Source organism: Loxodonta africana, chromosome 12 (genome assembly GCF_030014295.1).
Source record: "Loxodonta africana isolate mLoxAfr1 chromosome 12, mLoxAfr1.hap2, whole genome shotgun sequence".
NCBI classification, from domain to species: Eukaryota; Metazoa; Chordata; class Mammalia; order Proboscidea; family Elephantidae; genus Loxodonta; species Loxodonta africana.
The window spans coordinates 43871723-43885977 of NC_087353.1; the positions used below are offsets into that span (position 1 = coordinate 43871723).

General features: G+C 38.7%; 1 protein-coding gene across 1 annotated transcript in view; it reads left to right on the plus strand.

The window, feature by feature from the left end:
• Positions 1 to 14255, plus strand: part of SPDYA (speedy/RINGO cell cycle regulator family member A) — a 43033-nt gene that overhangs the window by 25911 nt on the left and 2867 nt on the right. Inside the window, exon 5 of the mRNA XM_003411953.4 lies at positions 8442 to 8739. Coding sequence (XP_003412001.1) covers positions 8442 to 8739 — 298 coding nt within the window. The remainder of the gene's footprint in view (positions 1 to 8441; positions 8740 to 14255) is intronic.

The window sequence follows — 14255 nt, forward strand, 5'->3', positions numbered from 1 at the left end:
AAGGTTAGTTCTCAGTCCTCAGATTATGCAATTTAGCAGCAGCAAGCATTTGACACCATCCCTCATTTCTTCCCGAAACACTGTCTTCACCTGGTTTCCAGGACGCCAGCTTCTTCTCACTCACCTTTGCCAGTTCCTTTTCACACCACCAATCTTGTAAAGTGCCCCAGGGTTCAGTCCTAGGATCTCTTCTCTTTTGGGACCACTTACCAGTTGATCTTTAACTCCAGACCTACATGTCTAATTGCCTACTCACACTTCATTGTCTAATAGATATCTTGAATTTAACGTGCCAGACATTGAACTCCAGATTTCCGCCCCCCCCCGACAGACCTCCAAACCTCCTTCTTCAGTCTTCTACATCTTAATAAATAAATGGCAACTCCATCCTTGCAGTTGCTCAGGCCAAAAAACTAATATATGTCATCCTTGACTCTTCTTTTTCTCATATGCATATCTGAAAAAATTATCTAGAGCCCATAATTTCTCACCACCTCCACCACTAACACTCTCCTTTAAGTGATTGTCATCTCTTGCCTTGATTATTGCCATAGTCTTCCACATGGTCTCTTACAATCTTTCTCCCCTATAGTCTATTCTTTATACAGCAGCAGAGTATACCTTTTAAAAAGTAAGTCATATCATGACTCCTCTACTCAAAAGCTTCCAGTGGTTTCCCATTGCACAGGGTCAAAGTCAAAGGCCTTATCATGGCTCTACATGGTCTGCCAACTCTTTCCACCTTATCTCTTTGACCTCATCTCCTATCCTTTCTCACTTTGTTCCAGTCACACTGGCCTCCTTGCTGTTCCTCAAACATATCAAGCACACTCCTGCCTCAGGATCTTTGTACTTGGCATTCCCATTGCTGGAAATACTCTTCCCCCAGATATCAGTATGCTTCACTTCAGTACTGTATGTAAATATTACCTCAGAGAGACCTTTCTTAACCACCCTGTGTAAAGAAGTATCTCCCTCACTAGAATAGAATTTATGTTTAACTGGTTTTTGACAAGGGTGCTATTATGGATTGAATTGTGTCACCCAAAAATGTGTATCAACTTGGAAAGGACATGATTCCTAGTATTGTGTGATTGTCCACCATTTGTCATCTGATGTGATTTTCCTATGTGTTGTAAATTCTACCTCTATGATGTTAATGAGGTGGGATTAGCAGCAGTTATGCTAATGAGACAGGATTCAATCTACAAGATTAGGTTGTATCTTAAGTCAACTTCTTTTGCAATATAAAAGAGAGAAGCAAGCAGACAGACGGGGGACCTCATACCACCAAGAACACAGCACTGGTAGCAGAGCACATCATTTGGACCTGGGGTTCCTGTGCAGAGAATCTCCTAGACCAAGGGAAGATTGATGACAAGGACCTTCCTCCAGAGCCAATAGAGAGAGAGAGCCTTCCCCTGGAGCTGGCGCCCTGAATTAGGACTTCTAACCTACTAGGCTGTGAGAGAATAAACTTCTGTTTGTTAAAGCCATCCACTTGCGGTATTTCTGTTATAGCAACCCTAGATAACTAAGACAGATGTCAGGAAAATCCAATGCACAAAGAACAGTCTTCAATAAATAGTGCTCCGACAACTGGATATCCACGGACAAGAGAATGAAATTATACCTTTACCTCATACTGTACTCAAAAATTAACTCAAAATGGACCAAGGATCTAAATGTAAGAGCCAAAACTATAAAACTCTTAGAAAAAAAACATAGGGATAAATCTTCATGATAGGTTTCTTAGATATGACACCAAAACAAAAGAAAATATAGATAAATTAGACATCATCAAAACTAAAAACTTTTGTCCTTCAAAAGACAACATTAAGAAAGTGAAAAAGATAATCCACACAACAGGAGAAGATTTTTGCAAATCATATATCTGGTAAAGGACTTGCACCTAGAATATATGAAGAAACAGTTCAATAATAAAAAGACAAATAAACCAATTAAAAAATGAGCAAAGGATCTGAATAGACATTTCTCCAAAAAGATATACAAATGGTCAACAAGCACATGAAAAGAAGCTCAAGATCATTAGCCATCAGGGGAAATGCAAGTCAAGACCACAATGAGATATTACGTCACACCCACTAGGATGGCTATAATAAAAAAGACGTGCCGATGTGGAGAAATTGGAACCCTCATACACTTCTGGAATGCAAAATGGTGTAGCTGCTTTGGAAAACACTCTGGCAGTTTCTCAAAAAGACTAAACATAGAGTCACCGTATGATCCAGGACCCAAGGAAAGTGCAATCTTCTGTGCACACAAAAATTTGTACATGAATGTCCCTGGCAGCACTATTCATAGTAGCCCGAAGTGGAAACAGCACAAATGTCCATCAGCTGATGAGCAGATAGACAACCTGTGGCATATTTATACACTGGAATATTATTTGGCAAGAAAAAGAAATGAAACATACATTCTACAACACAAATGAACCTTGAAAACATGCTAAGTGAGAGAAACCAACCACAAAGGACTTTATGTTTTGTGATCCCATTTATATGAAATGTCCAGAATGGACAGAAGTGGCAGGGAGATGTCAAAGGCTAGAGAAAGAAAGGTTAGTGGCTGCCTGGGAAGAGTGAGGAAGAGTGTGACTGCTTTCTTTTGGGGACGATGGTTTCTTTTTATGGTGATGGTTGCACAACTCTGTGAATATACTAAAAGCCATTGAATGTTACACTTTAAATGGTGAATGGTGTGGTATTTTATCTCAGTAAAGCTATTAAAATAACAACTAATATCTCCTGCTGTTACTCTGTATTCCCTTTCCTGATTTCAGTTTTCTTCATGGCATTTAATCACCATATAATATACTGTTTTATTTATCTTGCTAATGTTTATTTCCCCCCACCAGGATATAAATTCCAAGAAGACAAGATATTTTGTTTTTACTGTGTCTCCAGTGCCTAGAATAGTGTCTGGCACCTAGTAGTACTCAATAAATATTTACTGACTGATGGAATGAATGGAATGACTTCCAGTTCTTTTTTGTACTTAACCTTATCAATGAAATAGAAAAACAATAAACTATAAAACAAGTCTTCACTGAGCTCACTTAGCACCACCCCCCTACTCCAGTGGCAGATAGATAAGCTTTTTTTTTTTTTTCTTTTTGGCTGTTCCAAGTAGGTACCCTTTATAGTGATAAAAATGTCTTTTTCAGAAAGGCTTTGAATCATGTTGGTGTATAGAAAAGGCAACTACCTCATAGATTTTATCTTGTTCTCTAAGTATTCAATCAACAGTTCATTTATGAGTAAGACATCAAGTTTATTATAAATAAGTATTACATCATTCCTGAAGTTTGCTGAAGGGATGCAGTTTGCTGCACTGAAGTAGCAAGACATACTGTTAGAAAATTAGGCAAACATTCTATGCATTTGGTTTTGAGAGCCCTGTATTGGCATACTGCTACACATTTCTATGGTCCCATATCCTAAAATAAACCCATGTTAGGGTAGTAGCTTCCAACTGGCTTGCAATAATATTTTACATTTGTATAGTACTTTAATGAGCCCTGGTGGCACAGTGGCTAAGTGCTCAGCTGCTAACTGATGAAGATCTGCAGTTTGAATCCACCAGCCACTCTTCAGATTACAGCCTTAGAAACTGTATTGTGCAGTTCTGCTCTGTCCTACAGGGTGGCTATGAGTTGGAATCCACTCTAGAGCAATGGGTTTTGGGTATAGTACTCTCCAAGTTCATAAACAGTTTCATTATTTGTTAGTTTAAAAAATGTATATTTTTTATCATTGTGTCTTGGGATATAAATAGCATAAATGTTCTTTCTATTTCACAGATTAAGAAACTTTGGCTTAGAAAGGTTGTGACTTGTCATTGTCATTAAACTCAGCAGACTTTCCATTATACTCCACTGTCAAAAAAAGAACATATTCTCTCAGATAATAATGAGTTTGTAAGTTGTTTCTTTTCCTTTTTTAACCTGGGCAGCAAGGCAACCCTATGGAGTACGTTCTGCTCTGACACACATGGGGTCACCATGAGCAGGAGTCAACTTGATGGCAACTGGTCAACTTGTAACCCTTTATTGCTGGCGTATCTGCTTTTACCTCCCCTTAGCTCAATTTTCCCTTTTGGGTCCTAGTTTAATCTTTTTTTTTTTTTTTGCAGTTGCTCTTTTTGTAAGTTAGCTCAAATCCTTTTTTGGGAAGAGGTGGGTTGTGATTAAATTAGAAAAATACGAAGGTCTTCTCCAGAAAAGAGTAAAGACTGTTTCCCTACTTATTCTGATCTTACTTTCTTACGATCAGTTACCTTTTTTGACATCAGCTCCTCAGAGGTGGAATTTACTTGGTTTGTAATGGCTTAATTTCTAGCCTAGTTCACAGATTATGGAGGATGCCTATCTGATGAGAAAGAGAATCTCATGCATCATGGCAGGTAGCTATTTAATCAGAAGGAAGCTTTTCTCTATTCCACTTATGTACTCTGTCTGGCCTAGATCCCACAAATCATCACAGCCAAGTTCTCCATCAGCTACTACTTGATTCCAGATTAGGAATTTAGAAAGCAGTGGTGAGATGTAAGGAGCGTTTTGGGCAGGGTAATCCAGTGACAGTATGCAGAAGAGACCCAATATAGAGAAGCAAGGGTGTTAACTACATTCATGGCAGTGGTGAAGAAAAAGAATCAGTGCTAGAATATAACAAAATTATTATCATCACTGCTTGGTGACCAGTTGGATATAAGGCATATAGGAGAGGGAGGTATCAGAGTTAAAAATCTATATAACAAGGAAAATAATGGATTAATAATGGAAATAGGGAAGGCTAGAGAAAGAAACTGGTTTATTGGGAAGATAAGGAATTTGGTATTAGACATAATGAATTTAAAGTGGTAACTGAATAGTTAAGTGAATGGTCAACACGTATGGTAAGGTGAGTCTACATATAAGTGACGTTTCAAGCTTAGTAGATAAGAGATCCAAGGTAAAAGTAATACTAATACTTTTTGAACTTGCGAAGTAATACTAGTACTTTTTGGGTAATACTTGCCAGACACTTCTAAATATTAACTCTGATAACAATTTTTAGAGCTAGGTAACCCCAGATGAGGAAACTAAAGCACAAAGAAGTGACTATTCCAGTGGAGAAAAGCAGCACATCAGCATTCAAACCCAGGCAGTCCGACTCCAGAGTCAGTGCTTTTAACACCTCTCGAGACAACAGGGAGGTAGAGTATAAAGAGAGAAAAACAAAGGGCCAAGAATTAAATTTTAGCAACACCCATCAAAGGCAACAACAACAACAACAAAAAAAACGTGGAAATAGCAGAGAGTAAGATAAAGCAAAAACGAGGATAACATTTTTAGTACAGTAACCGCTACCAATGTTTCAGAGAAGTCACTTCCACAGAATCATAGAACTTGAGGACTGAAGGTGACCTCATTTTTCTCATACAAAAAAGGCACCCTGACAGAGAGCCCCTGAGGGAGCAGGAGAACAGTGGGATGCAGACCCCAAATTCTCATAAAAAGACCAGACTTAATGGTCTGACTGAGACTAGAAGAATCCCAGCGGTCATGGTCCCCAGACCTTCTGTTGGCCCAGGACAGGAACCATTCCCGAAGACAACTCATCAGACATGGAAGGGACTGGACAATGGGTTGGAGAGAGATGCTGATGAAGAGTGAAATACTTGAATCAGGTGGACACTTGAGACTGTGTTGGCGTCTCCTGTCTGGAGGGGAGACGGGAGGGTAGAGAGGGTTAGAAACTGGCAAAACTGTCGCAAAAGGAGAGACTGGAAGGAGGGAGCGGGCTGACTCATTAGGGGGAGAGTAAGTGGGAGTATGGAGTAAGGTATATATAAGCTTATATGTGACAGACTGACTTGACTTGTAAACTTTCACTTAAAGTACAATAAAAATTATTTAAAAAAAAAAGTGCCCTGTGGCCCAGGAAGTTATATAATTCACTGTTGTTACCACAATAACATTATATATATCAGTATAAAATATATGTAAACAGAATATACAGTGAAACCTGTAAGAGCCAGAACTTGACAGACTGCCTTGTTTTCCCAGGTATTGAAAATTTTCCGCCGTTGACAGGGTGCAGTCTTACCACTTTTCTATTGCTTGTTTTAATGGAAAATATTTGGGTTTTCCTTCTCTGACAGGTTTCTGCCTTACACAGGTTCCAGCTTTCTCAGATTTTACTGTATGTTAAAAAATAAGTGCATGTATATTTTTCTAGCGAGCTGATCTAGTATGTGGAAAGACCACGATGCCTAGCTTATTGCAGAAATAACAGGTTCCTGAATTCCTGAGCTTACCACACCTGCTATTTTGTGCCCTTCCTATTTCCCTCTGCTCTTCTCACTAAACTTTGCTGTAGGATCACTACAAAAATCATGTTGGTTAAGGTGGCCTCCAATTCTTATTTTCATATACCATTAAAAAATATTTACTGACTGCATAATGTTGTGTGGAGAGTATTTGGTACAGAGGTATATGAGAGGCAATTCCTGCCCTGAGGGGGCATTTAGTATAGGAGATTAAACCAAACACCAAAATAATCCGTTGCCGTCGGGTGGATTCTGACTCACAGCAACCCTTCAGGACAGAGTAGAACTGCCCCAGAGGGTTTCCAAGCTAAATCTCTATAGAAGCAGACTGCACATCTTTCTTCCTCTGAGCGACTGGTGGGTTCGAATTGCCAACCTTTCAGTTGGCAGCTGAGCTCTTAACCACTATGCCCTCAGGGCTCCTTAATGTAGGTTACGTGCATAAAAAGGTGTATCTAGTACTAGACAGTTTTACACTTAAAGCCCTAAGAGACAAGAAAACCTGAAAGCTGGAGTTGTTAGAAAGTTGGGACTTATGCCAGGAATTGAAGCAATGCCAAGACAGATGAAGGGAGGGGACACTCAAGACATGGGAAATAAAGATACAGAAGTGTTGGGGAAGATGAGTAGATCAATGTGGAAGGAATAAGAAATTCTAATATTCTACTTCATCACCTTAGTAAACTCTGAACCTAGTTTTACATTGTCATAGAAATGTTTATAGGTAATATCTTTATCTATTTATTTATTTTTGAATGTACGTAACTTTATTAGGTCTTTGGTTGAAATGTTTTGAAGGATTAAGAAGTGGATTATAAAATAAATTCAATTCTAAAATATCCTTTTTCAAATTAGCATAGCTAGTATTCTTCATGTGGGGGGAGGACAGAGTAACCCCTTTTTCTGAGGGGACTGGTCTAAATCTGGGGTTTTAAAGGTTTTTATTTTTCTTTTTAACGGCAAAAGCCTTTCTTTCCTAACAAAATTTTACACACATTCCCATATAAAATAAGTATTGAGCTGCTCTGTCTGCTCAGTCTTCCCTTACCCTTTCCTGGGGTCCCTAATATACCTCTGTGAAAACTTAGGGCTCAAAACAGTTTGGATATCAGTAGTCTAGGTAATTAATAAGGCTCCATCAAGCTCTAAAATTCTACAGTTTTCATTTATGTTGGGTTATTGATAAATGGAACTAAACATTTTTGCTTAGAATGCTTAGAAGTTCTAAACTTCAGTCATGAGGTCAGCACATTAAGTACACTTCCTAGCATTACTGTATTGCTTACTTCTTAAAGAAAATGGCTCATATTTGCTAGATGCTATGTGATAAAGACTTACATACATTTCCTCTAATCCTCAACAATCCTATGATGTACATTTTAGGTATGTACAAAGGAAACCTCTGAAAGGTTAAATAATATGCCCAGCATATAGCGAACAAGTGGCAGAGCCAGGATAAGAAGCAAAGTCTATCCAGACTCCAAAGCCCATTTATTTAACAAACCTTATAGAATAATGCTTGACATGTAGTGAGGACTGTTGGTGCTTTACAAATAATACCTCATCCAATCCTCACAACAACCCTCTAAGATGAACAGTATTATTATCTCCATATTACAAATCAGGAAACTGAGGAACAGAAAGGTTAAGTAACTTGCCTGTGTTCTTAGTCACCATATTTCTTACCATAATTGCAAACATTTTAAGAGTAGCCTAATACACATAGTTAGAACCTCAAAGTTTTTTGTTTTTTTTTTTTAATCCCAGCACCTTCCAAAGTTAAGAATTATATTTTGTTTTGGGTTAACTTCATTTTTCCCAAACTCAGAATATTTAAGAATTGAAAAATAAATACCCTGATAGCCTGGCAGTTTGCTTCAGTCCTGTTTCCTATTTGAAATAATTTAAATACATTCTCAATTATTGTCTTAAGGATCCAAGCAATGGATCACTTTATAGGTAACACTGCCTGATCTGGAAATACATTATTATTTTAACATTGTTAACTTAGTTTTAGAGATAGCTATTCTTGAGTTAAAATGTTTGTTCTTAATTTTACTAAACTATAAAATTTTTATAAAATTCTAAAAGTAAGTTTTCCACTATAGGTTATGGCCATTGCACCAACCCACTATATATGGCAGCGGGAACGCTCTGTGCATCACAGTGGAGCTGTGAGAAACTACAACAGAGATGAAGTTCAACTGCCCCGGGGACCTAGTGCCACACCAGTAGATTGTTCACTCTGTGGCAAAAAAGGAAGATATGTTAGACTAGGATTGTCTTCATCGTCATCTTCGTCCATTGGTATAGCAGAAGTGATGCAAAAACATTCTCAGGAATCACACAACTCGTTCTCAATGAACAAAGCAGTTGATCCTTCTCAAGCTGATAGCTATTTTCAAGGTATGATTTAGTGATATATCCGAATTAGATTTATGCATGTTATTTATTGAGCACTAGTGATCCTTACAGTCAGAGATACATAATTTATATACTAAAACGACATGAGTTAAATTAGTAGTGAAAGTTTTCCCACTTTCAGTTATCATTTTTTGTCTTATATCCCTATCTGTTTTGTGGTAGCCTACCTAAAAGGATTTTTATTGTGACTTATGTTAAAATGAAGCTTAATACACCATAAGCTTCAGGTATTTCAACTATAAGTATTATAAGAGCCTGAACCATTTTCTTTGAAATGTTTATTTTATTCAGACGTGGTTGCAAGAAGAAAATAAATTTATATGTAATCTCATACTCCAGCCTTATTGACTGATTAACTATTGTGTTTCCTTCTATACACTTTTCTGTTGCTATTTTCTATTTTTAACAAAATTAGAACCATACTATATCTAGGCCTGCCTTTCTTCACTAAAAAAGCATTCCCCATGCTATTAAATAATCTTTTAAAATCTGGTTTTTAAACATGATATGGTATGATATATGTACCATAATTTAGTTGCATATTTCACTTTCATTGGAATTTAAGTGGCTTTTATAATGGTATCTTAATTACAAAATAATCATATGAACTGGAAATACTTTTGGTCAATCACACTATAATTTTCACTAAAATTATTTTTATAAAGATATAGCATTTTTCTGGCATATCTCTTCTAGATTTGAAATAGTACAATAATATTCTGCTAGCAGTGATTCTTTTTGCTTCTTACAAAGCCTTTCCTCCAGATCTTCACCCATTTGAAGATAAGACTGACAGATTTCCTATGATCCTTTCTAGTTCTATGATGAGAAATGAACAGACCTGCATTATTTCAGATTTTCACCTATTTAGTTTTACCACATCCTTATGAGATTAACAGTGGCTCCTGAAGTTTTACTAAAAGAGAAACTAGACTGTAAGACTTCTGAAGGTAGGGGTCATGCATCAGTCATTGTTTTGTTCCCTAGCCATAGTAGTCAACAGATTTCAATGACAGTACAAGTATAGTCTCTTCCTTTTCAGCACCTCTGAGCATAGTTTTTAATCGGTTCAGTCATGTCTGAAGGCAAGTAGGTTTACCACAGGCTAAATTATAAGAATTGCCTTTCAGCACCCCTCCTCTCCCTCCCCAGATCCTTTTACCTATATTCTTTGATCTTTATCATAAAAAAAAAGAAAAAAATTTTTTCTTTTTTTTTTTTTATCATAGTAATATTTATTGGAAGTTTGAAATGTTTCAGGCAGTGTACTAAGTAGAGGCACCTGGTAGTCATCTATGCTGAGTTTTAGCATAAAAGCCTGAAGCAGAGCATCAGCTCTCTGAATTGGATTTTCTGCAACAAAACACCAGTTGTGGTCTAGTTGGAAGGTTTTACATTCATAATGTCAATTAATATTCACAGCCAACCTTAAAGTAAATACTACTAATTCCACTCTGCAGATGAAGAAAATGAGGCTTAGAGAGGTTATTTGCCCAAAGTGATAAAGCTATATTTGAACTCAGGTCTGACTAGACTAGAACCTGAATTCTTAACTGCAATGCTCTACTGCTCCCTTTGAAGAAACCCTCCCTTTGGTGGTGAAAACATTAAGAACCAAGTCCCCATCATCTAGGTCAACTGGCATAACAAAGTTTATTAAGAAAATGTTCTGCATCCCATTTTGGTGAGTGGTGTCTGGGGTCTTAAAAGCTAGCAAGCAGCCATCTAAGATGTATCAGTTGGTCCCAACCCACCTGGAGCAAAGGAGAATGAACACCAAAGACACAAGGAAAATATGAGCCCAAGAGACAGAAAGGGCCACATAAACCAGAGACTCCATCAGCCTGAGACCAGAAGAACTAGATGGTGCCCGACTACTACCAATGACTGCCCTGACAGGGAACACAACAGAGAGTCCCTGATGGAGTGGGAGAAAAGTGGGGTGCAGAACTCAAATTGCAGTTAAAAAAAAGAAAACAGACAACGGTCTGACTGAGACTGGAGGGACCCCAGAAGACATGGCCCCCAAACTCTCTCTTAGCCCAGAACTAAAAACATTCCCGAAGCCAACCCTTCAGACAAAGATTAGACTGGACTATAAGACATAAAGTGATGCTGGTGAGGAGTGTGCTTCTTGGCTCAAGTAGATACATGAGACTAAATGGGCAGCTCCTGTCCAGAGGCGAGATGAGAGGGCAGAAGGGGACAGGAGCTGGTTGAATGGACACAAGAAACACAGGGTGATGAGATGGAGTGTGCTGTCACATTTTTAGGGAGAGCAACTAGGGTCACATAAGTGTGTGTATGGGTTTTTGTATGAGAGACTGACTTGAATTGTGAACATTTACTTAAAGCACGCACGCACACACACACACAAAGAGCCAAGTCCCCAGTGAAAGGTTGTATGGAGTGAGTTGGAGAGAATTCCAACAATCTGAAGAATTTACAAAAGCAGAACAGAAGCAATTATATATTATTTAGACTAACCCCTGTAGATGTCAAGGGAGTATGTTCTAGGCCTTGACATCTCAACAGGAGATGGGAGTACATCCAAAGAGTAAGGAACTCTATGCTTTCATCCTATCTCTGGATGAAAGCCCTGAACTCCTGGTTTAGATCCTACATAGGTCCTATATAGGAAGGGTCCAAGTAAAATGACTTCATTTTATCAATGCCCATGGAAGTAGCAGTCAAGAAATCAAACGATGTATTGCATTGAGCAAATCTCTGCAAAAAGACCTCTTTAAAGTGTTAAAAAGCAAAAATGTCACTTTGAGGACTAAGGTGTGCCTGATCCAAGCCATGTGTTTTCAAGTGCCCCATACCCATGCAAAAGCTGGACAGTGAATAAGGAGACTGAAGAAGAATTGATGCCTTTGAATTATGGTGTTGGTAAAGAATATTGAATATGCCAAGGACTGCCAGAACAGAAACCCTGATGGCATAGTGGTTAAGAGCTACGGCTGCTAACCAAAAGGTCAGCAGTTTGAATCCACCAGGCACTCCTTGGAAACTCTTTGGGGCAGTTCTGCTTTATCCTATTGAGTCACCATGAGCCAGAATCAACTCGACGGCAACGGGTTTGGTTTTTTTGGCCAGAAGCACTCACAAATCTGCCTCGGAAGAAGTACAGCCAGAATGCTCCTAGAAGCAAGGACGGCGAGACTTTGTCTCACATACTTTGGATATGTTATCAGGAGGGTCCAGTCCTTGAAGAAGGACATCATGCTTGGTAGAGGGTTAGCGAAAAAGAGGAAGACCCTCAGTGAGATGGATCGACTCCGTGGCTGCAACAATGGGCTCAAACATAGCAACAATTGTGGGGATGGCACAGGACTGGGCAGTGTTTCATTCTGTTGTACACAGGGTGGCTATGAGTCAGAACCGACTCGATTGTACCTAACAACAACATATTAGAAGGAGCAAGTATTTATTCATCATTACTTTATTCTGTGTATTAAATCAAGGTTAAATTTAAAACCCTCTGTTACTGATGGCACATACACACTTGACCGGTACAATATCTGCATTCATTTTCCTTAATTAAGCTTAGCAGGGAGTGAGTTAATGGGGGGGGCGGGTTGTAAAGGTGATAGGCATGGTGGTCAGTCTCTCACTGCCTCAGCAACTGCAGGGTCCCAGTAGAATGCATCAGTGACCTCTGCTAGCGAATTTTTCTTCCTCCAGTTGACATGAGGTGGCTGAAATTGCCTGATAGTATATGGCTGCAGAGTCCCTGGGTGGTGCAAATGGTTAATGTGCCCGGCTACTAACCAAAAGGTTAGTGGTTTGAGTTCATGCAGAGGTGCCTCAAAGAAAGACCTGATGATCTACTTTCAAAAAATCAGCCATTAAGAACTCTATGGAGTTCTACTGTGATACACATGAGGTCGCCATGAGTCAATTCTGACTAGACAGTAACTGGTATGTGGTTGCAGAAAACCCAATTCAGACACAGAGAGCGGATACTCTTCTCCAGGTTTTTATGTTAAAATTCAGCACAGATGGTTAGCAGGTGCTTACACAGGCTTTCTTTCAAACACAAGCAGGAAGCTTCTCCCTTTTCAGGTAAAAACACGTTTTTTTACTTTAAAAAGATTTTTTCTCGAAAAGAACATGTTCAAAAAACAAATTTTTACAAAACATGTTTATGACATTTATTAAGAACAAAATGTTTTTCACTTTGACAAGGTGGGGGTTAAAACATCTTCGGAGGGTAGACGAGGCCTTCTTTACAAATTCACATACAATATATCAAAATCACCAACTGTGCACTAGGCATTTATAAAAGTTCAAACACCTGACCTTTCACCTCCCCCCACCCCGCAAGAAATCTCACTTTACTGGTGAAGAAACAAACTCAGTAAAGTCATGCAGTTACCAGATAACGCAACAGCAGCAGGAGCAACAAAAACAGCAGTATGGGAACCGAATTCTATTTGAATACACAGCATTTGTATACTAACTAAACTACCATTGTTTCTCCTTACCTTATACTGTTCTAAGCTCCTTACCTTATACTGTCTTAAGCCTTATGACCTAGGACTAGGCTTAAAGACTTATGACTTAAGCCTTATGACCTAGGACTAGGCTTAGACTAGTCCATTTGAGAAATGGATATGTATTATGTAAGGACCTCTCTGATTTTAGAGTGAAGCCAAGGGGGGCAAAATATACCAAGCCTTAGACCTGGGTCAGCCAAAAAGAGGAAGACTCTCAAAGAGATGGACTGACACAGTGGCTGTAAGAACATGCTCAAACATAGCAACAACTGTGAGGATGGCACAGGACCGGGAAGTGTTTCGTTCTGTTGTGCACAGGGTCACTATGAGTTGGAACCAACTCGATGGCACCTAACAACAGCAGCAATAGCCCTGGATCATATAGGCAGGCATGGTTGATTCCAATTGCTATACTCTAAAAGTAAATAATTTTTCCTCAAAAATAAATCCTTTTCTGAAATTTCTTATTTATTTTTGTCATCACCAGTATTCCAGTCATCCAGGTTAAAATTCTTACACTTAATGAAGGCATAATCAGGGTGTATAAATTAGTAATGTGATAAGGGTTACACTAATTATATGCTCAGAAGAAAGGCTGGTGGTCTACTTCAAAAAAATTAGCCATTGAAAACCTTATAGAACACAGTTCTACTCTGTCACGATGGGTCAGGGTTGACTTGATGGCAGCTGGTTAGTTTTAGGGTGAAACACAAAGGATTGTGTAATTAATTCTGTGGGGTGGGAGACTTGATGAGGAAGTAATATATGAAACAATACATGATCCAGTGTAGGCTTAATGCTGTCAGCAAACTTTTGTTAACCATTTACTGCATGGAAAAATGGGGCCTCTGGAAGGTACTGGGAAGATGTGAGCCAGTCCCAAGCCTCTAGGAGTTTACAGTATGGTGATGAGAGCCAGACAGAGACATAGAAAGCTAACTTTAAAAGAAGGCATCTGTCCCATAAGCCAGACTATAAACATGCTTAGTGTTCAGA